The sequence below is a fragment of the Drosophila albomicans genome, chromosome 2R (genome assembly GCF_009650485.2).
Source record: "Drosophila albomicans strain 15112-1751.03 chromosome 2R, ASM965048v2, whole genome shotgun sequence".
NCBI lineage: Eukaryota > Metazoa > Arthropoda > Insecta > Diptera > Drosophilidae > Drosophila > Drosophila albomicans.
This window is the reverse complement of record NC_047631.2, coordinates 30,299,602-30,323,230: the sequence shown is the minus strand read 5'-3', so window position 1 is coordinate 30,323,230 and position 23,629 is coordinate 30,299,602. Positions and strand designations below refer to the sequence as shown.

Sequence of the window (23,629 nt, the reverse complement as noted above, 5' to 3'; positions counted from 1 at the left end):
GCTGGCACCCGCAAAACTTGCTGCACACCTCCAACAACTTGCCCCAAAAACCAAAAACAGGATCGTGAACGCGGCGATATCCCATCAGCGTTGCCACGCAATGCGGCCGATGAACAGTTCAGCGATCGCATCAAGAACATGGAACAACGGATGACAGGACGTCCGGGACATGGCAGTGATAAGAAGCCCAAAGATCTGATGCGTGCCATTGGCAAAATCGATTCCAACGATTGGAATGTGCGTGAAATCGAAAAGAAAATCGAACTGTCCAAGAAGACGGAAATCCATGGACCCAAGGGCCGTGAAAAGGTGCCCAAGTGGAGCAAGGAACAGTTCCAGGCACGACAGCACAAGATGTCCAAGCCACAGCGACAGGATTCACGTGAGGCGGAAAAGTTCAAGGAGATCGATACCACGCTGCGGAATCTGGATAAGCAGCTGAAGGAGGGACACAATCTGGATGTCGGTGAGCGAGGACGCAACAAAGTCGCTTCGATTGCGGGGCAATTTGTGAAAAAGGACGAGACACAGTCGGATGAGAAGAACGCAAGCAGCAATGCCACCACGAACACCAACACTGTCATACCAAAATCTGTGAGTAGTTTCGTTTTGTGTTCCATGTTTTATTTAGTTTAATATCCCTGTATATTATTTATGTTTGCTTTTGGCTTTGTGGTAGAAGGTGTTTAAAATAAAAAGGGTTTAGACGCGTGCTGTTTGTTGTCGTTGTCTTTGTTGTTGTTGTTAGCGTGCTGTTCTCACACACACACACAAAAGCACACTCACACATCCACATATACATGACACTCATCTGTAGCATACGCACAACTTGTTCGCTGTTGCAAGTAACTCCCGAGTGTTGTATCTCAACTAATTCATTCATTGTTTTTAATAGAGCTCAAAGGTGGCGCTGGCCTTTAAGAAGCAGGCTGCCTCGGAGAAGTGCCGCTTCTGCAAGCAGACCGTCTATCTGATGGAGAAGACCACCGTGGAGGGTCTGGTGCTGCATCGCAATTGCCTTAAGTGTCATCACTGCCACACCAACTTGCGCCTCGGCGGATACGCCTTCGATCGCGATGATCCTCAGGGACGTTTCTACTGCACACAACACTTTAGGCTGCCACCTAAGCCGATGCCGCAACGCGTCAACAAGAGAGTAAGTAATTTGGGATATTAGGATTTTATATACGTGGAGGAAGAGACTTCCGTGGTTATATTGCACCCTAGTACCTGATTTATCTCAATCTTGTTTGTAATTCTATCCTCTATTCTCCTTTAGCGCTCTGCTGCCGCACAGCCTGCCTCGCCTGCTGCCGCTACACAAAGTGCAACAGTTGCCGCCGCTGCAGAAGATGAGCAGCCCATGGACACGTTGCCTGTTCAAGTCGATTTACTGGACAATTCTAGAGCCGCTGCCTCGGCAGATAACATGTCCGACGATGAGGCGAACATTATTGACGAACACGAGTGGAACGGACGCAATTTTCTGCCCGAATCCAACAATGATTCGCAATCAGAACTCTCCAGCTCAGATGAATCGGATACGGACACGGATTCACAGTTTGAGGAGGCAGATGATTCGCCATTTGGTGCACAAACGCTGCAGCTGGCCTCGGATTGGATTGGCAAGCAGTACTGCGAGGATAGCGATGATTCGGATGATTTCTACGATTCCAGTGAAGGTATTGCAGGTGCGCGTGTCAACGGCAACTTGTCAGACAGTTTTGGTGAATACATTGTTAATCTCTATAATTGTTTTAGATGATGGCAAAGATGACACCGAGGGCGAAGAGTTTAAGAAGGCCCGTGAGCTGCGACGCGAGGAAGTGCGACTGCAACCGCTGCCCGTGAATCTGCCCACGGATACAGAAACCGAGGTGAGTAGAGTTATTTTACATTTTGGTTATGGGAAAACTAATGTTTTTATCATTTATTTATTGTATTCAATTCTCTCTGAACAAAAATCACTTTAAATACTTTGTCCTATAAACCTGTGGTGTTGGTTTCAATACATTAACTATACATAAATCATTTTTGGGGAACGTTATAGAAACCCCAAGTGGGCAATGACAATAAAGAGAATGTAGAGCGTGCTTCGCTCAAGTCCGCCAACTCCTTTGAGTCGGCACAAAGTCAACCCTCCACACCGGTTCCCACTCCCATTGCCACGCCCACGCGTGCTCAACTCGAGCAGCTGGAACGCAATGCACCGCGTAAGTTTAGCAGCGAAATCGAAGCCATTAGCGAGAAGTTGTATCACCTTAATAATATGGTCAAAATGAACAAAGATCTAGAGGTGTTGGCCAAGGAGAATCTCGTGAAGAGCGACATTCTGCGAAAGCTAACGCTCAAGGAAAAATGGTTGGCCGAGAATGCAGCCATTGCGGCAGGCATGTCCAATTCCAATCCCAGTGCAGTGAAGCCGAGCAGCTCTATTGTAGCTGCTGCTGCAGTAGGCATCGCTCCACCTAAGTCCAAGTTTGATGAGAAGTACGAAAAGGTTGTCAGTCCTCCTCCTCAACCTGTAGTTGAGGTAAAGCCTAAGCCTGTCATCGATTTTAATCTCGATGAGTTGAAGCCACGTAAACCCAACTTTGAGGAGCGTCCCAAAGAGCAACTGAAACGCCCCGAAAGTCTGAAAAAGCCACCGCCACTCAGTCCCAAGCCGGAGCGCAAAAGCAGTGCAAATGTGAGCCGCTCCAGCAGCATTAAGAGCAATGCCAGCTCTCATAGTCCGCAGCTGAGAAAAGCCCCGCTGCCCAACGACAACAAAATGCAGATTGAGAACATTTTGGGCACTATGAAGAAGCTGCAGCGGCAGCATAGCAGCGAATTAGATGAAGACATGGACATCGATGAGGAGCCCAGCAATCCACAACTAAGCAGCAAGCTTAAAGAGATTGGCGCTAGCAGTTTTGCAGGCACCATGGATCACATCAAGTCACAGATGGTGACTCCCACTGTTCACACGGCAAGCGTGGATTTGTCCAAATATTTTCCAAATCAGAAACAGGAGAAAAGCAATGCTGGAAATATAAATAAGAACCAGAAGACGCTAAAAGATGTGGATCTAGCAAGATATTTTCCAAGTAGTCCTGCGCCTCAGCGACGTGCGGTGGAAACTGTGGCAGAGCGTCTGAAGAAGTCGCAAACTGAGGCGGTTTTAGCACCCAGCAAAGAGGTGAAAGAGGAGAGCAAGACAGGAGCTAAGGTTGAGACAAAATTAGAGTCGAAAACTGATAACAAAGTAGAGGCCAAAGTAGATCCCAAGACGAAGCCGGTCCCACCTAAACGACAAGCATCCCTTAACTCATTTAGTTTGCGCGATCATCAGCTTGATGGCGCCTTAGATCTGAGCAAGAAGAAAGCACCAGTTAAGGTTGTAACTACAACTAAAACACCCGTCAAGGTAGCAGCACAAACTAAAACTCCTGTAACTAAGACTCCAAGTGCCACCAGCGTGGGTAAGACAACAACCACGACTAAAGGCAAGGTAAAAATAGTCAAGAAAATTGTGCCCAAGGGCACCAAGGCAAAGAAAGCAGCAGCGGCTGCAGCTGCCGCAGCCACAGAGGCTACAGGGACTGCAGACACAACCGAAATGCAGCCCGAGGAGCCGCAAGTGCCACGCGATGAAGCTGAGCGCATACTCGATGAAATTCTCGCGGATGGAGCGACACGTTCACCCAGCTCCGAATACCAGAAGCTCTTCAATGATGAGAAATCGCCTAGCGATTTGTCGGACAAAATCGAGCGTATACTTGAGGATACAGGATTGGATCTGGAGCTGGGTTTGCCGCGACGCAGCAGCAAGAAGCTGGTGAAAACGAAGTCCTTGGGTGAGGGAGATTTTGATATGCAACCCAAGCGGTTGACTGGAGTACAGAATATACTCAAACGCTTCGAGTCCATGAGTTCGGTGCACTCGCAAAACAGCGATGAACAGTCCTCGTTCAAGTTGCGTCGCATGGAATCCAGCACCAGCAACATGAGCAGCTTGAATCGCTCCAGGGAGTCATTAGTCTCGGTGAGTGATTCGATGAGTGATCTGGAGCGCACCATGGATTATTTGCGCAATGAATGGCGCAATGAGGCTACAAACTTTTTGCAAAAGAAACGCGACAAGTTCTATGCTCAAAAAGAGGAGCAACAAAAGCCAATTGAGCTGCCAAAAGAACAGCAAAAGGTTATGGAACTGCCAGTTCAATATCGCGACTCGAAGCTAGCCAAATTCTTTGGTCTGGCGTCACGTAAGTCACCAGAGAAACGCAAGTCCCCTGAAAAGCGCAAGTCGCCGGAAAAACGCAAATCGCCGCTTAAGAAATTGAAATCCCCGAGCAAGAGTCTCAAAGCAAGCAAGACTAATAACTCGCTTGAGGAATTGGCTAAGATTAGCAATGCGCGGCAGGCAAAGAAAACGCCGGCAAAGTTACCAGAGAAGGTAAACAAAGTGGAAAAGAAGCTGCCAGTTAAAGTGGCTCCACCGAAACCAGCAACTCCTGTGCCAGATGATTTTGAAATACTCGATCTGTTAGACAAGGCAACCGAAGCCAAAGAGCTTGAACGTTCAAAGACAAAAAGCCCGTTGGTAGAAGTTGCCCCTGTTGTCGAGGCAACCAGCGAAGTGTTACATGTGAAGCCAGAGGCAACTGTTGAACGAACTGTGGTTGTGGAAGATATTAAGAACCTGCCTAAGACAGGCTGTGACAAGTCGCTGAACAACTCCCGGCGTGGTTCTCAGGCAAGTCTTGTGCTCTCCCGACGTCAATCGGAAGTTTCCCTGACCGAAAAACTGCAGCTGGATGCACTGGAAGTACTCCAGAGCATAGAGCTAGAGCGTGAGGCCTTAGCAGATGTTGAGCATGTGGATGATATGTTCCAGAGCATGGTAGATGAACTAGATCGAACGCCTGCTCAAGAATCGACCATTTATATGGATGATGAGCTGGATGCGGATTCATTGTGCACCACCATCAGCAAGAGTCCCAGTGCTCAGCCTGTGACGGTGGTAAAACGAGGCAGCTCGGAGGAGCATAGCATCGAGAAGCTCCTGGGCGATGTCTCCGATGAAATGCTGGTCAACGTTGAATTCGATTCTAACGATGAACTGGTGGGAATTGCGTCCAGTGTTAAACAGAGTGTAAATAGCTCTGTAGAGCGAGACTTTGTGGATAAATTAGAGTCGCTGGAACGTGATGAAGTTCCCTTAAATAACACACCCCGCTTTGGACAAACGCTGCAGCCTAGCATGGATGAAATCGATGGCGGCTGTTTCCCATCGCGTCCACAGCGCAGACAGAAGAGCAGTTCCTCGTCCAGCGAGCCTACTTTACCAGTGGCTCCGCAGCGTCTTAAGAAGAAGCTGGCTAAGCTGACGCCCGACAGTATGCCGCCATCAGTGCAAGATTTGCTGCAACAGCTAAGTCCGAAAATCGAAAAGCAGACACAGGCAACGCCAGAGGAGCCAATGAAGTTTCCTAGGCTTGCAGTCGAGGAAGATGTCGTGGATCATCCCAAGGCAGTTAGCTTAAAGACCCCAGAAATGCAGCGAAAGCAGCCAGCAGCTGTTGCGAGTTCACCAAAATCCCTAGACAGTCAGAGCAACTTGCTGAAGAGTGAAAACTCCTCTCGTGGCAGTCTCATTGAGCCACCCAAGTTGGTGACGCCACCCAAATCACAGCGCAGCAAAGAGAACTCCCTCGACTGGGACATGGAGAAGCTGCCCGTCTCACCGATGCCACGTCGCAAGCAACCCCCCGTTGTGGCTGCCAGCAAAGAGAGTTCCCTCGAGTGGGACATGGAGAAATTGCCCAACAGTCCCATGCCACCCCGTCGTCGCATTGCAGCTCCGAAGTCCGCTAATGTGTCGCCCAGCAGTTCCATACAGCTGCTGAACAATCTGCCCTCAGTCGAGGATGAGCAGCGCATCATTGAGGAATTCGAGCGCGAGCGTCGTCACGCGCTTATCAAACGTGATGAGAGCTTTGAGGCTGCAGCCGCAGAGCAACGACGTCAAGAGTCGCAGCAGAGCAGCAGCAACTCCACTGGTAGCAAGCGTAGTCTCCCGCCGCCCACGCCCCCAACACCACCAACAACACGACGTGGCACCACCCAGGATACGGGCAGCCGACGAGAGTCGATTCGCAAGGACGGTACCCCGCCTATGTTCAAGAAACTGGATCTGGGTGACGATAGCAACTCGACACTGGACACAACGACGGCGTCCACGAGACGCAGCTCCTTTGCATTTATTGAATTACAGGACAACAAGCCGGTAATTGTACCCATGCCACGCAAGCTGCACTTGCCTAAGCTAGAGCCGGCCAAGTATGTACCAGAAGTTAGGGACGAATCGGAACCGGTGCCGGAAGTGTTTAAGGATCGTGCCTGGCCGAAGCCGCAGACAGGTGAACTGCATGCGGACAGCGAGGATGAGGATCTAAAAGAGGAGGATCCCAAGTCAAAACTGCCTGAGTATGCGCGCTCCGACTCACCACCTTCGGCTGCTTTCCAGAATCGACAGTGGCCCGATGGCAAAACGGTGTTTGATCAAACCGATGCCAAGCCCTCGCTAGAAGCGGATGATATACTCGGTCTGCTGGACAGCAGACGTCCTAAGCCGAGGCGCTTCAATAATAAGCCACGCTCACAGTCACCGCAACCCTTCAAGCCTTTGGCGGACAGCGCTCGCCTCAGCTCCAAGTCCGTGAGTGATCTCAAAAAGAATACCCCAGTTTCGGGATCGATGCATTCGCTATCAGCACAGTCCAGCCAAGATACAGACACCCGCTCCACAGCTACTACAGTAGCCACATCACGACCTTTGAGCTATGTAGTGAACTACGACGAACCTGAGGATGCCAACATGAAGGCGCTGCTCGATCGCAGCAAGCGATTGCACAACCGTAAGAGGGAGTTTGTCAATGAACGAGTTGTGGAGCGTAATCCATATATGCGGGATGTGATCAGAAGCACCGATCGTGCCGATTACGAACCCGATGAGGAGTTGTCCAGCTATAGACCTAGGCATTACACGACTAAAGCGCCCAGCAGTCGCTTCCCCAGCTCGTCATCGTATGCTAGAACCTCAGCACCACGCAGCAACTACGATTACCTCAGCAGTAACAGCCTCGCCGGCAGCAGCAGCGATTACCTCAGTCGAAGACCCTACACAGGACTAGGAACGAGCAGCGCAGCAACAACAAGCTCAAACTCCGGTTATTATCCAAGCAGTACGCATCTGAGCGATCTTTTCCGGCGTCGCAATCCCGCCACCAGCAGTAGCTCCAGCTATGGATTGCCCAGCAGCAGCAAAGAGTCGTGCGTTATCTCTTAGTTGTCAAACACCTTAAGTTGATTACAAAAACAGCAAATTTCTCTTTTACATTTTTTACCCCCCAACAACAACAACCAACATCGATAACGACTACGATTACAACAACCCCGGCAGACGTCGCTTCAACTATTATCTCTATTGAGGTCGCAATTCCTCAGCAAAACAGAAAAATGCGAAACCAACAGCCCAACACAGTCCCCCGCTAACCCCCTTTTTAAAACCCTTAAGACCTCCGATAAACACCAGAACATACTAGGACTTTTAATGTGTGTGTGGTCAGTAAATGAACCACAAATCCAATACAATCAATCAACCAACCAAAAACCAGCTCTTGATGTACGCCTAAACCACCATAAAAAAGAGAGAGCAACTTACCACCTTTGTTAGCCAATATCGAATAAATAGCGTCTGGGTACGATCTATGAAGGTAAATTCTAAATCAAAATTCAATCACGAAATGTTGCGCTAACCCCCGAGCCGCCCGATCTCAAAGTTTGTAGTCTCTAAAAATATATAGATCAATATATTATAATTCTTGTTCGTGTTCTGTCGTCGTTCGCCAACTCGTTTCTGTCCACAGCATACTGAAAAAATCGCCTTCTATATAACTCCACTAAGCCTGATCCCCGATATAGCCTAACAATCCTTCTCCCCCATCTGCGTTCTGTTTCGTTCGTCTATTGTATTCGTTTTATACCTTTCTGGATCGTACCTAAAGGCATGAGAGAGGTTTACCATCGCTGCTGATTAACCCAAACAAAAACAAGCTCAAACTCTGACTAATGAAGCATGTTCGCGCTATAGAATAAAAACAACATGATAATATGTACTATATATAAAACAGCCTTTACAAAACGGGGGCAATGAGAGAGTGTCTCTAAAAACGGAAACTCTTGCCACCTGAATTCACTCGACGCTTTGTTAATATGTTTTTGACGTTCTGTTGCATCGCTTTAATGTTATTTTTTATTATTTTATTTCTTAATCATTCTCGAGAATCCCGTGTCATTAATTATTTGTTTGCCAATGGGCTACAATTCCAGGTACAAACCGAATCCGAAAGCACATCACCTGACGAAGTTGAGCTTAACTCTGCCACTGAAATATCCACCGACTCTGAGTTCGACAACGATGAGATCATACGGCAGGCGCCGAAAATCTTTATCGACGACACACACTTACGAAAACCCACAAAAGTACAGGTAAAAGGAGTTTTCATTATCTGCAACGATTTTGTTTAAAAATAAAGCGCTCAAATATTGTATGCGATTCTGTTGTGGGATGCACACATCAAATTTGTTTTATTAATCTTAATTGTATATCTGTTAATGAGCAATCGTTGGAAAGTCAGTATGTTAAATATTGGCTTAATTATGGATGTATTAGAGTTTGCGTAGGTTGGAAATATTGGATTTAAAGTAAAGTAAAATAAACTTAAAGTTCTTCTGCAGTTCAATAAACTAAGATAACATAAGAGATCATTTAATAATTTAAAATATGATTAGAGCTTGGATTTCTGGATTTATGAGATTTGCGTAGAAGATGATGGTGTAGTATCTCTTAATGACGTTATTGTTGTAGAGAACTTTGTTACTGTAATGACAGAAAAGTATATTGGTGAATGATTCCATTTGTGGAGCCTTGAATGACTCTGATAGAATCCAAGAAAGTGAGATAGAAATCATAAAAAGTAAGTTTATGGAGCCTTGAATGACTCTGATAGAAACAAAGAAAGTGAGATAGAAATCTTAAAAAGTAAGTTTCTATCCTTTATATTATACTAAGTCACAGGGTTTCAGGTGAATAGTTTTCTAATTTTTAATAAGGAATGAGTAAGGAAAATATGTTGTTGTTTATTATAGTTACGTAAATCGATTATCCTAAGTTATAAGTAGAAAGATAAACTAAAACTTCCCCCCATTTCAGATAAAGTCCGGCATGATCACGCCGAGTGCCACTGGGCTGCATCAGAAGCAGCTGGCGTCGCGGGAGAAGGGCGGCAGCTACCTGCAAAAGTATCAGCCACAACCGCCGCTGCCGCAATTCAAGCCACTGGTGCAAGTGGATCCCACGTTGCTGATCAGCAGCCAGCGAGCACCTCTGCAGAATCCAAGACCTGGCGACTATTTGCTGAACAAAACAGCGAGCACCGAGGGCATTGCCTCTAAGAAGAGTCTGGAGCTGAAGAAACGCTATTTGCTGGGCGAGCCGGCGAATGGCAACAAGATACAAAAGTCGGGCTCAACATCGGTGCTGGATTCACGCATTCGCAGCTTTCAGTCGAACATCTCGGAGTGCCAGAAGCTATTGAATCCCAGTAGCGATATCAGTGCGGGAATGCGCAGTTTCCTCGATCGCACCAAGCTCGGCGACAATGCGCAGAATAATGAGTTGATGCGTTCCGCCACCAGTAATGTGATAAATGATTTGCGTGTCGAACTGAAGATACAGAAGGCGCCCTCAAGTAACTCTACGGACAATGAGAAGGAAAATGTGTTTGTCAACAGCAAAAATGAGCTGAACAAAGGCATGGAATACACGGATGCTGTGAATGCCACGCTGCTCGAACAGCTGAATAAAAAGAGTTCCCCGACCACGCCAACGAATAACAAAACAGTGATTGAGGTGATTGATCTGGTGACGCCAGAGAAACCGGTGCCCTTCATTGATCTCACCGTGCTGGAGACACCAAAGAAAGCCACGGATGCCAGCAGCCCAATAGCCAACATTGTTGAGACGGTAACACCCGACAGCAATAAGATCAGCGATGTGATCAAACCGGATGTGTCCAAGGACGTCAAGGAGTGCATACCCGACATTCTTGGCGACATCAAGGCGGAGAAGGAAGGCACGGATGTGGCCGACTCAGAGGAACAGCAATCGCTGCTCTGTCAATCGGACGAGGAGAAACGTGACTCACCTGAGAAAGCGAACGATCAGGAGCCGGAGGATACGCTGCAGATTCAAGTGCCCAACATACCCTGGACCAAGCCCAAGTCGGAGATTATGTCAACGACCGCAAGCAGTGCCACCAGCTGCTCCAGCTCTGGTAGCTCCAGCATTGAGGACATTCAACACTACATACTGGAGTCGACAACAAGTCCGGACACGCAGACAGCGGGTGGCAAGCACAATGTGCCGCGTCTTGAGGTGCACGACAGCAGCGGAGCTCTGATGCAGGTGGACAGCCTGATGATTGTGAATGGCAAATACATTGGCGATCCGGAGGATGTCAAGTTCCTCGACATGCCAGCTGGCGTTATTGTGCCGCCAGCTGTGAAGACTACGGAGCTGGAGGAGGAACCGGAGGCGGATGTGGAGCCGGTGACAGCGACGCCAGAGCCAGCCGAGTGCACTGTGATCGAGGCAACTACAACACCAGCAACAACGCCACCAGCACTGCCAGAGATGGGACCACCCAAGCTCAAGTTTGACAGCAAAAACGAGAACAAAATCGAAAGCTTGAAACATCTGCCACTAATTGTGGAACGCACGCTGGAGCACAGTCAAGCAGTGAAACCCATTACGCTTAATCTTAGCAGCACCGTGGCGCGAACTCCCGACACGCCCACAACGCCCACGCAGCATGATAGCGATAAGACACCAACAGGTGATTTGAATTCACGCTCTGACTCGGAAACAGAAGCCACAGGCACCGGTCAGGTGCTGACGGAAACGGAGTTGTCCGATTGGACGGCAGATGATTGCATATCGGAGAATTTCGTGGACATGGAGTTTGTGATCAACTCGAACAAGGGCACCATGAAGCGACGCAACAAGGAGCGACGACGCAACGCTGGCCAAGCCAACGCAAAGTTGCCCAGCAGCACGCAAGTGATGCACGAACTCGCCAAGCAGGCGCCAGTGGCTGAAATGGAAGGCATTCTGCATGCCATCGATATCGATGACATTGAGTTCATGGACACTGGATCCGAGGGCAGCTGTGCCGAAGCTTACTCAGCAACAAACACAGCGTTGCTGCACAATCGTGGCTACATGGAGTACATCGAGACGGTGCCCAAGGCGAGGGCGCCTTCCACAAGTGTCCTGCCATCAGCACAGCCCAAGTTGCAGGCGCTGCTGACGAAGCGTGATGAGAAACTGGGTATTGATTACATCGAGCAGGGCGCTTACATCATGCACGACGATGCCAAGACCCCGGTGAATGAGGCGCCACGTCTGATGACGCAATCGCTGACCGATTCGAGTACGCTCAACGAGCTGGACGAAGACAGTTTGGCAGGCATGGCCACATCGCAGACACTCACACAAACACAGCCCACAACCACAGAGGAGAGCGAGGCGCTTACGGTGGTCACGAGTCCGTTGGACACTTCATCGCCCCGTGTGCTGGATCAATTCGCATCCATGCTGGCAACGGGCAAGGCCACAGATGCGGCGTCGACGCCCAGCAGCTCGGAGCAGCAGCCAAAGACAACTCAATCGACAGTCACAACCAATAGCAGTGGCGGCGGCGGCAGCAGCTCAACGCCAGCAGCCCCTAAAGATACGGAAGCGGAGGACATGCAAATACAGTTTGAATATGTGCGTGCGCTGCAGCAGCGCATCTCGCAGATCAGCACACAGCGTCGCAAGAGCTCCAAGGGCGAGGCGCCCAATTTGCAGCAAGCAACTGTGATAGACGCAAGCAGCAACAATGCATTGCAATCCTCATCGCCAGCAGCTGGTGACATGGTTGCAATGCGACCACGCAGCAGCAGCTCGTCGAGCAAAGTGCCCGAGATACCCACGCTGAACAGCAAGCTCGAGGAGATCAGCAAGGAGCGCACCAAGCAAAAGGATCTCATACACGATCTGGTCATGGACAAGCTACAGTCGAAGAAACAGCTCAACGCTGAGAAGCGTTTGCATCGCAGTCGTCAGCGTAGTCTGCTCACCAGCGGCTATGCCAGCGGCGCCAGCTTGAGTCCCACTCCCAAGTTGGCAGCAGCGAGCAGTTCCAGCGATGCCAATTGTAGCAGTCAGGCGCATTATCATGTCTCCACGGCGGCCATCGAGCAGCCCAGCGCAAGCAGCGTTGATTCACCCACATTCAAACAACCGAATCCGCTACAGAAGTCGGCCACAGCTTCGTATGTGTCGCCATACCGCACTGCGCAGCCGGTGACACGCAGCACAGATTTCTACAAGGCGCGTCCATTCAGCGAGCACATTGATGCCGAGCAACTGAATCTGCTGGAGCGGCACAAGCTGAACAAGACAGCATCGTTTAGCTACGGCAAAGTGGATGAGTTTGCCACACCCAAGCCGCCAGTGCGTCCGCAACGCAGCAATCAGCATCATCGCGAGCAGCAAATCGAACATGCAGCCGAGCTAAGCATCTCTGCATCCACCGAGAATTTGCGCAGCGAGGCACGTGCTCGAGCCCGCTTGAAGTCCAACTCGGAACTGGGCTTGAGCCCCGAAGAGAAGATGCAGCTGTTGCGCAAGCGTTTGCAGTACGATCAGAATAGTGCGCTGAAGGCCAAGCAGCAGGAACAGCACGCCAACGATTTGGCAGCACGTGCTATTAAGATGAGCGCCTCGAAGAGTGTCAATGACTTGGCTTATATTGTGGGTCATGGCCAGCAGCAGCATCAGCTGCGTTTGGACAACGACAGCGCCGTGAATCAGGCCAAGGCAGCGGACTTTACATCCGATCCGAATCTGGCGGCCAGTGTGCAACAGGATAAACTGCAGAAGAGCAAAACGAGTCGGCGGCAAAAGGATCCAGAGCGTCGCAAGAGTCTGATACAATCGCTATCCAGTTTCTTTCACAAGGGCACAACGTTCTCGACGGCCAGCAGTCCCAAGGAACAGGGCGGCGCTGTAGCTGCCAATCACTCTGCAGAGCATGCAGAGCGTCCTGGCACCAGCAGCAGCGGCACGCCCACGATCTCCGATGCAGGCAGTTCCGGCGGAGGCGGCGGCGTTTTCAGTCGCTTCCGCATCTCACCCAAATCGAAGGAAAAGTCTAAGGTAAGCGATTGTCAATTAATAATGATGTGTTACCGTCTTTTGTTGTGACTGACCTTGTGAAAAGTGCTTTATGTCGACTATACATAGTTGTAAGATCATTTAATGCTGTTGCCGTCCTCTATGTATGTCCTTCATTTTTAACCATGAAACTACTTTTTCCAACATTTGCAGTCTTGCTTTGATCTGAGGACTTTCGGTTTTGGTGTAAGAACATTTATACTCACTCAACTATAACTAACCACATTAACTCATTTGTATAACAACAAATTCACCCTTTTTGGTAGTAGAAATAATTTGGCATGATCTTTAAGGCATCTTGAATATTGTATTTCCAAATTATTGTATGTTATTTGTTTCACAACTGCACAAAAGATACAAAAATTGTTAATTCCCTGCAAAAAATTTCTAAATTAAGTTTACCATATGGAAAGTATAAAAAGTCTGCAAGAATATTTATTTATACCCACAGCACACATTTATTATTTAGTTAATTTCCTGATTTAAATTGAAAACAAAAATTATATTAAACATTTTTCATTATCATTTCATTCACATAGATCTTCTGTTTTATTTGCATCTCAAATTTTCTGTTTGTTTTTCGGTTCCTAAGAATGGTTTTTATTTATTTGATTTTCGTTTTCTTTTCACAATTACAGCTGAAAATATTTAAGTGATACCCCTTAAGATTGCCTGATACCCTTAGTTTTTATTTATAATTATTATTTGTTTATAATACTCTCTTTTATATGTGAGATCCCTAGTTTAGCTATCCTATTGGTTATCCATTGGTTTTACACTCAGTGTATCCCCAAAATTATTAAGTATAAACATACACATTAAATTTACGGAGAATTTTGTTTTATGTTTCTTTTTATAAGTTTTCGGTTAATGGCATCAATTTGTTTATTATTTTTTAAGTGATTTATATATTTAATTTTCCTTGGGTACTCGGAAGAACATTGGGTTAAGTTAATGTTGCATGAATTGGTTTTTAGATTGTTCGGTGTGGATCCTTTGGTTTGGTATCGCATCGAGTTATACCTGGACAACACTTCAGCACGCTTGTTCTTTATGATTAAGTTGTGAATAACAAAAAATCGTATTTAATACAAACAGCTCTAAATTGTTTAATTTTCGAATGTTTCTTTTTCGCTGCTGCTGCTGCTGCTGACACACAAACATTCATTCTATACACTCACACACACACAACAACACACCAAATACATAACTAAATACGTTTCAATACATTTTAAAAAACCAAAACATATGATTAGGACAAGGAGATGATCACAGCAACAAGCACAACACCGACACCAACAACATTGGCAACCGCAACAACAGGAACAACATCACAAACAACAACAAAACACTCCCAAGATTACCTCAACCTCAACAACACCACGAACAACAGTCGCTACCGAAAGCAAACGAACACCGAATCGTTCTCTTCGTCCAGCCCGCAGCTCTATATACACAAGCCCCATCATCATCTGGCCGCAGCGAATGCAATGGACGACCAGACTCCGCCACCCATACCGCCTTTGCCACTGAATTATCAAAGATCCGATGGTTTGTTGCTCATTTGCTGTTTATACATTTCCTTTCCCAAAAAAATATCAATCTCTATTCTCTGTTTACTGTCCTAAACTATCCTATCGAGTTCACTTAATAATAGAATTTAACTTTGTTATTAGATGAAAGCAACGCTAACGAGACACGAGAGCATAAGAAGCAACGTGCCATATCGAAGGCTTCACGACAGGCTGAGCTCAAGCGATTGCGAATCGCTCAAGAAATCCAGCGTGAACAGGAGGAGATCGAGGTGCAGCTAAAGGAACTGGAGGCGCGCGGCGTGCTCATTGAGAAGGCCCTGAGGGGCGAGGCGCACAACTATGAAAAGTAAGTTAAGGAAGCCAAAATAATAACTTATCTACTATAACTAATAAATGCTTATCCAGCTTGGATTCGAGTAAGGACAATGATGAGAAACTACTTAAAGAACTTTTGGAAATATGGCGCAATATCACAGCACTGAAGTGAGTTACGGAATACAACTCTATAATACAAATTCCTAATAAATTATAATTTAATTAGAAAACGTGATGAAGAACTAACCATTAGACAACAGGAACTGCAATTGGAGTATCGACATGCACAGCTCAAGGAGGAGCTCAACTTGCGTTTGTCTTGCAATAGTAAGTAATCATCGCCTATTCCTTAGAATCTTATTAAATATTTATTATCCCCTTATAGAACTGGACAAGAGCTCCGCGGATGTGGCTGCTGAGGGTGCGATACTCAACGAGATGCTGGAAATTGTGGCTAAACGGGCGGCACTACGACCAACTGCCTCACAAGCGGACCTAACTGCAGCGGGTGCTGCATCAACCTCAACAGAGGCGGGCATTACACTAGCCGGCCAATCGCACGAACTCGACGAATCGAATGTAAGATTTGAATATATAAATTAAAATTATATGTCTTAATCAATTTATTCTACTTGCAGATTTGAATAACAAACTTGCCTTGGGGTTTACTGGCTTATGAAGTCTTTCAAGGATTTATACGCCTAAATACTTAAGTATAAAGTACCAAAAACAAAAAGATAAAAAACAAACTGAACAGCAACCTTAATAATGGCATAATTTTACTAAACATAACTGAAATTAGGTTGATTGCTTTAGATATTTTGAAGAAACGCGCAACATTTATGTATAAATAAACCAAAAAGAAAGAAATTCGCTACTTGAAGTTAATATTTAGTTAGTTTCGATCAAATATTATACACAAAAATTATAGTCATTTAGTTTGTTGCAGCAATTTTTAAAGAAACTGTCTGATCTGATTGTGTGTTGTATTATGTTGTGTAATAAGTTAACTATGTAACGTGAAATATTATGATGTATGTGCAAATTGTTTATCCCTTTGAGAGAGCAAATTGTAAATGGTGTAATTGTTTTATCATTATCATTATCATTATTATTATTATTTTATATTATAGTCGATTATGATTTACTGTATTGTGTGTGCGCCTATGTCTGCAAATTTCTTATTAATTTTTTTTATCAATTAAAAACGTAGATATTGTATGCTACTCATCCATGCATGTAATTTGCTGCCCAACTAAAATCAAAGTGAACACAAAGATATACACACAAATATTTTCTATACATAAGTATATTATATACACATTGTATGATGTATTGTTTAATACGAGCGTATATAACGATTAATACATTACATACTATATTAATGAAAGAGCAAAGCAAACATTTATTGTATACTAATGAAATGATGATTTAAATTATTATGTAATTTTATTTATATCCTGTAATCAACATATTTATCGAATTTATTATGTAATTTTTTGATTTATTTAAAATTCAATAAAGATTTTATGAATTGAACTTTACTGTGCTTCATAGCTTGGGAATAACATAAAATCAAACAAAATCATAAAAGTTACAATAATGAAAAAATTAAACAAAAACTATTTTTTTCCAAAATTTTAAATCTAGGCAATTTAACAATAGACAAATTTTTTTAATTTAGCTTAAATCTTAGAAATGCCGCCTTTGGCCTTAATTACAGATTTTACCCTATTGGGCATAGAATCGTAATTGGAACACAAATATTCCTTCGTTATTTTCCTTGTCCTTGGCCCAGTTTAGACGATTTTTTTTCTTTCGCGGATGGCTTTTTTGCAGGTGATCTTGCGCGCATTCTCATAGAGCTAAGCCGACGTTGAACAGTTCGCTCCGAAATATCTTTTGAAAACTGTTCATGTACCTCAGATCTTATCTGCACTGCAGTTTTGAAACGATCCTGCAGGCTCGTTCTCATAATAAAGCGATCTTCACGTGACGTGGTGCATTTTTTTTCCCCTGTTCCTTTTTTCCTTATTACTTCACATGTCACACGATATTTTTTTAAAAAACGACGCACTGAGCTTTCATTGAAATGTGTTTCAGCTGCTATTTGTCGATTTGACACATTTTGTCCAGTCAATAAAATAATTTTTTCTTTATCGCGATCAGTGAATTGCTTTTGCTTTGGCATGATTTTATGATTTTACAAAAAAAATTCTACCAAAAGCAATTTAAGCAACAGCGCTCTTCAAATGACGAAATTATGTATGTCGAAAATAGTCAAGGGAAACCCCCCTAAAAAAAATAATGCCCAGAGAACTAAAATTAGTGGAACCCCAGTATAGTGACTGCACAATTTCCAATTTTTTTTAAGTGCGGCTTTTATTGTGGCGCTGACTGTACAAGCTGACTGTGGAAGCTTTGGTCATAGCTCGAAATTCATTATAACATCTTGTAAGATTTTTTATCAATAAAATCCAAGGTTTCTTTTCTTGTTAAGGGCACAGGTTCTAACAGGTTGGCTGATAAGTCCCCGGTCTAACAAAGAAAAACACATTTTTTTTTTGTCAAAATTGGTTTTTATTATTCAACATAGTTCCCTTGAATAGCGATACAACTATTATAACGACCTTCCAAGTTTTTTATACCATTTTGGTAGTACTCCTTCGGTTTTGCCTCAAAATAGGCCTCAGTTGCGGCGATCACCTCTTCATTGCAGTCAAATTTTTTCCCTGCGAGCATCCTTTTGAGGTCTGAGAACAAGAAAAAGTCGCTGGGGGCCAGATCTGGAGAATACGGTGGGTGGGGAAGCAATTCGAAGCCCAATTCATGAATTTTTGCCATCGTTCTCAATGACTTGTGGCACGGTGCGATGTCTTGGTGGAACAACACTTTTTTCTTCTTCATATGGGGCCGTTTAGCCGCGATTTCGACCTTCAAACGCTCCAATAACGCCATATAATAGTCACTGTTGATGGTTTTTCCCTTCTCAAGATAATCGATAAAAATTATTCCACGCGCATCCCAAAAAACAGAGGCCATTACTTTGCCAGCGGACTTTTGAGTCTTTCCACGCTTCGGAGTCGGTTCACCGGTCGCTGTCCACTCAGCCGACTGTCGATTGGACTCAGGAGTGTAGTGATGGAGAAATGTTTCATCCGTTGTCACATATCGATGCAAAAACTCGGGTGTATTACGAGTTAACAGCTGCAAACACCGCTCAGAATCATCAACGCGTTGTTGTTTTTGGTCAAATGTGAGCTCGCGCGGCACCCATTTTGCACAGAGCTGCCGCATATCCAAATGTTCATGAATGATATGACCAACACGTTCCTTTGATATCTTTAAGGCCTCTGCTATCTCGATCAACTTTATTTTACGGTCATTCAAAATCATTTTGTGGATTTTTTTGATGTTTTCGACGGTAACCACCTCTTTCGGGCGTCCACTGCGTTCACCGTCCTCCGTGCTCATTTCACCACGCTTGAATTTTGCATACCAATCAATTATTGTTGATTTCCCTGGGGCAGACTCCGGAAACTCATTATCAAGCCAAGTTTTCGCTTCCACTGTATTTTTTCCCTTCAGAAAACAGTATTTTATCAAAACACGAAATTCCTTTTTTTCCATTTTTTTCACAATAACAAAAGTTGCTTCACAAAAGACGCTCTATCTCACTAACTAATTGACTGACACAAAAATAATATGCATTCAATCTATGTGTCAGACCGGGGACTTATCAGCCAACTCGAGCCATCTAAAATGATTCTAATCCAATGGATTCACCCTCCAGCGCCTGGCTCTTTTAAATGTAAGGAATGTACTCTGCAGCCCTAGTAAACACACTGCTCTAAAAATATACCGAGCAATCATTCAAATTGACTCCAGATTATTAAAAATATATTTTTAAGGAAAATCTAATCAGTTTGAGTAGAATAATCAAATTGCGAATATTGTGAAAATACTATTTCAAATGAAACGACTTTTTTATTACTCTTGGAAATATATAAAAAAAAAAATCCGATACCTGTCGATTTCTGTATTTTGGTATATTCTGCTGCAAAAACAAACATCGATTATTGGAATAATAATCGAATTATAATAGAATATCGAAACTATCGATACATCGACAGTTTCTTCACCTCTGCATTTCAGCTAGCGCGTTTATTGTTTATGTTTACCAATTACTAATTACCATTTAATAGTTGCTACAAATTTCGCGCTCCGTATCCAAAAATGACAGATGAAAAAGCTGTAAAGAATTCAAAAAAGGCTGACGAGATGCAAACTACGCCCACAACGTCGAAAACGAAATCACAGGACAAAAAAGCAATGCCGGCTGCGGCTGCGCAACTGTCGCCGGAGGCTGAAATGGATGAAGAGCAGACAGGTCAGCCAGCGGCCTACAGCATGCGACCAGCATTTGGCGAATCATTTCCACTGCCAATAGTTAAAAGCATCATCAACACAGCCATGTCCGAGAAGCTCAAAGGTAAAATCGAAGGACGCCCCAAACAAAAAAAGCGTCGCTAAGCAACAAACAAATTATTGCAGACAAACAATACGACAAGGATGTGGCCAAGACATGGACGAGAGAAATAGCCGACGAAGTGAATCAACAGATTGCCGCCAATCCCAAGGTGAAGCGTTACAAGCATGTGGTACAAGTGATGCTGGGACAGGAGCTGGGCGCTGGTGCAACGTATTTATCTCGCTGTTGTTGGGATTGCGACTGCGATACTTCGATCACGGAGGTGTTTAGCAATACAAGCTTGTTCTGTGTCTGCACAGTGTATGGCACATATCAGTACTGAGGGGAGATAATTTACATATGAAGCTATAACGTGAGTAGCGGTAGCATATTAACAAATTCCCATTCTAATCAGCAATTTCTAATTTCAGTGATTTTTATCAGACATCTTCTATGAAGCGTAAAATTCCAAAGAATACGTTAGACTAACGCATTAAACTCTAAAGTAAGAAGAGAATTATCTTATAACTGCCAGATCTAACATGTCTTTCAGTGATTTTCATCCATAGATACAGAAATATCCTTAAGTGCCCACAGTCATCATTAGATATAATTGGGAGTCTAAGTACTGCTACTAAAGACTACTCTTAACTAATATGTATTAAGCTATAAAGTAAGTGCAGTCCTAGCTATTCTCTAAAGATTATCATCAATTGTCTAAGCTATCTTTTTACTTTCAGGTTTTTGCCTCTAAAGATAAAAATCTATCTTTAAGTCAACACTATCTATAAGCACAAAACTCACTCAGCACCAGCTTGAAACTTGCTTGCAATTTACCATTCGATTAAAGCAAACGCACTGCATACAAAATGTGAACAGCATTTATAGAAAACAAAAGTTGTTTGCATTATTTACAATATACTATGGTACTTTGCAAGTGCATGGTTAAGAGGCACCAGGAAGCGCACTTTAGCTACCAGCTTCACTTTCGATGCAGCCACCGTGTTGACCTTCGTTTTGCACCACTGACTGTGAGTGTGGCTCGGTTCGGCTCGATGGATGAATGGAGCATTCATTGTATGCGCACGTTGAGGGGATTGAGTATGCGGCCCGACATCACAGCCACGTCCAAGTCGCGATCGATGATGAAAAACAGAAACGGATGATTAACAGAGATCTGTATGGGCTTCGTTTGAGCGCCTGTGTTGCCTGCAATCGCAAAAAGGGGAAGTTAAGTAGTTATTGCACATTAATGTCTTGAGTGTTGTTGCTGCTGCAAAATGTTGCAATTGTTGCAACAGGTGGGGCCAAAACACCTCGGATAGTGATCGCAAAGATACGTTGCGCCTCACTGCGCTGCGAGGCGTAACTTACGTTTCAATTGATTGATGGGATGCGTACGAATGTTGACGTCAATCGATTGCTCAATGTGTCGCACATAGATGCCTTTCTCATCAGTCATGGGTCGAAAATCGGCACGATTTGGCTCAAATATATCACAGCTGCAAAGAGAATACGAAGAGATTGAAGAAAGTAAAAGTGCAGCAGGTTTCGCCTTCTTACATGCCCATCTGGAAGAGCAGAGAAATGGATTAAGATCAGTTCAAAAGATGATATTCCTTGCAACACTTACATTCTGCAGATCGTTGGTGAGGAACATGGTGCCATGCAGCTTAAAGTCCGGTATGATGGCCTGAACCCAACGTGGCTTCAGTTGCTTGCGCATCAGCCGCAACGTTGGTCCCAGCTTGAGCGAAGCAGCCGCAGCCACAATGTCCATGTGGTAGTCGGGCAGCAGTATCATTAAATTGTACTCAGGAGTGTCCAACTCCAGCTCAAGCACACTCATCTTCAGGTGCTCAAAGTACTTGTAATACAGCACTGCATTGTAGACCTTGAAGGTGGTGTGCACCACCTGTTGGCTGCCCAGATAAAAGACATGACTGATCACATCCGTGTTGTAATTTGTCTTGGATTCAACGCCATCGCTAATGTAATGAGGCTCAAACTCGTTGGTGAAGTGTGTGAATCCAGCTGTGGGTGGAATGGGCAACGGAAGCGCTGCAGCAGCTGCGTGTGGACCATGTGGACTAAAGAGTGAAACAAAGAGATTTGCATCCAGATCCTTGTAACCCAGCACATGACGCTTATGGCGAGCTGTCTTTGCTTTCCGGGATGTGGTTGCTTGTGGAGTTGCTGGCGTCGTGGTGGCAACTTGTCGTGAACTTGGTGTTGGAGTTGTTGTGGTTGCCTTGCGCTGCACCGGAGCTTGAACTTGTCTGGCTATCATGGGCATCACTGCAATGCGTGCACTAGGCAAATAGTTGGGCTTAGGTGTAATGGGATTCGAGTGCTTCAGCGGCGCCTGCAATTTACTGGTTGGTAAACGCGACACCCGCGCCTTTTGTATGCGCAAAAAGGGTTCTGCATCCTCTTCGGCCACAAAAGCGGAAACCAGCTCGGCTGCCTCATCGTCTCCTGCTGGCTCGGTTGCCTCACCAGATTCTGTGGCAGGTGCTGCCTCCGTGCTGCTGGCTTCCGCCTCTTCGGTTGTGGTTGTCGCTTCCTCGGTGGTTGTAGTTGGCGCAGGTGTCGTTGTAGTCTCTTCAGCTGTGGCTGCTGTGGTTGTAGGTGGCTCAGTGGTTGTCTCAATATCGCTGCTTGTTGTAGTATCTGCCTGCATTGCATCAGCTGTGGCATTGCCAGCCAGGGTGGCGTTGGCTGCAGTGACATTGGCTGGCGTAGAGGAGATCATATCGATGCTCAGATCATAACCATAAAACATTAAAACCGTTTCGAAATCCTTGAGCACAGTGACATTATTTCTGCTTAAGCTGAGTCCTTTCAAGGGATTATCAGAGCCAAAGAAATAGGTCTGGAGCAGGGGAAAAGGAAAGAATTAATTTAGATCGATGTCTGAATAAAGGAGGCGTGGAAACACTTAATCCTAGGGAGGTAATACGCATTAGTATTACCCATTCCATATTTCAAATTTCTAACTTTAACAATCTTCAAGATAGAGCTGTTTAAACAGACAGATAGACGGTCCGACTTTTAGGGCTAACTTGAAGCTGGTTTCGCAGATGCCATAATAGAATTTGTTGATCATTCTCAATAGAATTAGACTATAATACTACTTTACTCCACATCTATCAATTATAAATTCCATTCATGCCCAAAAAAATTATTCAGAATCACTCAAATCAGATTATGCCGAATTGAACAATCAAAACGGGTTCAATAAACCTTTGCAACCGTTTAAGCCATCAATTGGGCATCATCGATAAGTGCGACACCCCGCGGCATTAAAATGTGAAATGTAGAGCACAATTGTGCCCCAGGCACACTGCTACAGATACGGATACAAAGATACAGATACAAATTTTTTGTGTGTTGTGTTGTATTTGTGGTAAAACGCGGTTATTAGTTGGGCTTTTTATCAGTCAAGTGCTTGGTATGGGATTACAACTGTTGTGCCCAACGATGCATGTAAATTGAAGTCATAAACTATTCGGTTTGTTTTTTGTTTGTGGTGGGGAATCTCACCCGCAGTCGTCGATGGATGTCGCGGTAACCGACGCGTATGACGTCACGATTGTTGGGCAACTGCAGCACATTCCGCAATTCGCTGGCGCTGCGTCCCGCGGATCCTTCGTAGAGTGCCACCAGGACACTGACCAACGCGGTGGGCGAGAATGCGAAATTATTCCGATTGAGTATGGAGTGATAGTGGAGCAGACGATGCGTCAGATCGTTGGTGAGATCCACCATCACCTCGGCAGGCGTCAAAGGATTGGTGGCCACCACATGTGGCAGATGATCGAGCTCTAGAGGTGTCAGAGGGGCTGGTGGCAACGGTGGATGGGGATAGCCACTGGCGCGAAACTCTTCGTGGTCGATTTGTATGTAGTGGGCGTGGCAGTTGTGTGGGAGTGCCGCTAAGCTAAAGCATAGCCAGACATAAAGGGAGGTCAT

General features: G+C 45.1%; 3 protein-coding genes across 20 annotated transcripts in view; 2 read left to right on the top strand and 1 right to left on the bottom strand.

Annotated features, from left to right (window-relative positions):
* Positions 1 to 16,663, top strand: part of LOC117576616 (F-actin-monooxygenase Mical) — a 51,387-nt gene extending 34,724 nt beyond the window's left edge. For 4 of the 18 annotated variants that reach the window (XM_052007360.1, XM_052007357.1, XM_052007358.1 and 1 more), the window contains 6 exons: positions 61 to 594; positions 896 to 1,156; positions 1,280 to 1,691; positions 1,762 to 1,877; positions 2,051 to 7,320; positions 8,380 to 8,650. In XM_052007360.1, coding sequence (XP_051863320.1) covers positions 61 to 594; positions 896 to 1,156; positions 1,280 to 1,691; positions 1,762 to 1,877; positions 2,051 to 7,320; positions 8,380 to 8,542 — 6,756 coding nt within the window. In that variant the 3' untranslated portion in view covers positions 8,543 to 8,650. Of the gene's footprint in view, positions 1 to 60; positions 595 to 895; positions 1,157 to 1,279; positions 1,692 to 1,761; positions 1,878 to 2,050; positions 7,325 to 7,450; positions 7,829 to 8,379; positions 8,651 to 9,262; positions 13,316 to 13,486; positions 13,520 to 13,971; positions 14,149 to 14,589; positions 14,885 to 15,009; positions 15,215 to 15,273; positions 15,352 to 15,409; positions 15,511 to 15,568; positions 15,763 to 15,821 lie in introns of those variants that run through there. The other 14 variants (XM_052007363.1, XM_052007364.1, XM_052007366.1 and 11 more) reach the window with 13 other exon arrangements.
* Positions 16,664 to 19,304: 2,641 nt separating this feature from the next.
* On the top strand, positions 19,305 to 20,027 carry LOC117576622 (dynein light chain Tctex-type protein 2B). The gene is made up of 2 exons (XM_034261542.2): positions 19,305 to 19,675; positions 19,738 to 20,027. The coding sequence occupies exons 1-2, from the start codon at positions 19,420 to 19,422 to the stop codon at positions 19,995 to 19,997; spliced, it is 516 nt and encodes a 171-aa protein (XP_034117433.1). The 5' UTR covers positions 19,305 to 19,419; the 3' UTR covers positions 19,998 to 20,027.
* A 512-nt stretch (positions 20,028 to 20,539) lies between these two features.
* On the bottom strand, positions 20,540 to 23,629 carry LOC117576620 (uncharacterized). Its single transcript, XM_034261537.2, has 5 exons — positions 23,201 to 23,629; positions 21,288 to 22,529; positions 21,218 to 21,225; positions 21,029 to 21,156; positions 20,540 to 20,863 (listed from the first exon to the last, which is right to left on the bottom strand). Exons 1-5 carry the CDS (start codon positions 23,627 to 23,629, stop codon positions 20,727 to 20,729), a joined length of 1,944 nt encoding a protein of 647 aa, XP_034117428.2. The 3' UTR covers positions 20,540 to 20,726.

Excerpts from the sequence above, each read along its gene's own strand:
- LOC117576622 (XM_034261542.2), top strand. The coding sequence starts at position 19,420 with ATGACAGATGAAAAAGCTGTAAAGAATTCAAAAAAGGCTGACGAGATG. Across the intron at positions 19,676-19,737 it reads CATGTCCGAGAAGCTCAAAG|ACAAACAATACGACAAGGAT; the intron begins GTAAAATCGAAG and ends AAATTATTGCAG.
- LOC117576620 (XM_034261537.2), bottom strand. The coding sequence starts at position 23,629 with ATGACCTCCCTTTATGTCTGGCTATGCTTTAGCTTAGCGGCACTCCCA. Across the intron at positions 22,530-23,200 it reads ACATCCATCGACGACTGCGG|ACCTATTTCTTTGGCTCTGA; the intron begins GTGAGATTCCCC and ends CCCCTGCTCCAG. Across the intron at positions 20,864-21,028 it reads TCCCATCAATCAATTGAAAC|GCAACACAGGCGCTCAAACG; the intron begins GTAAGTTACGCC and ends TTGCGATTGCAG.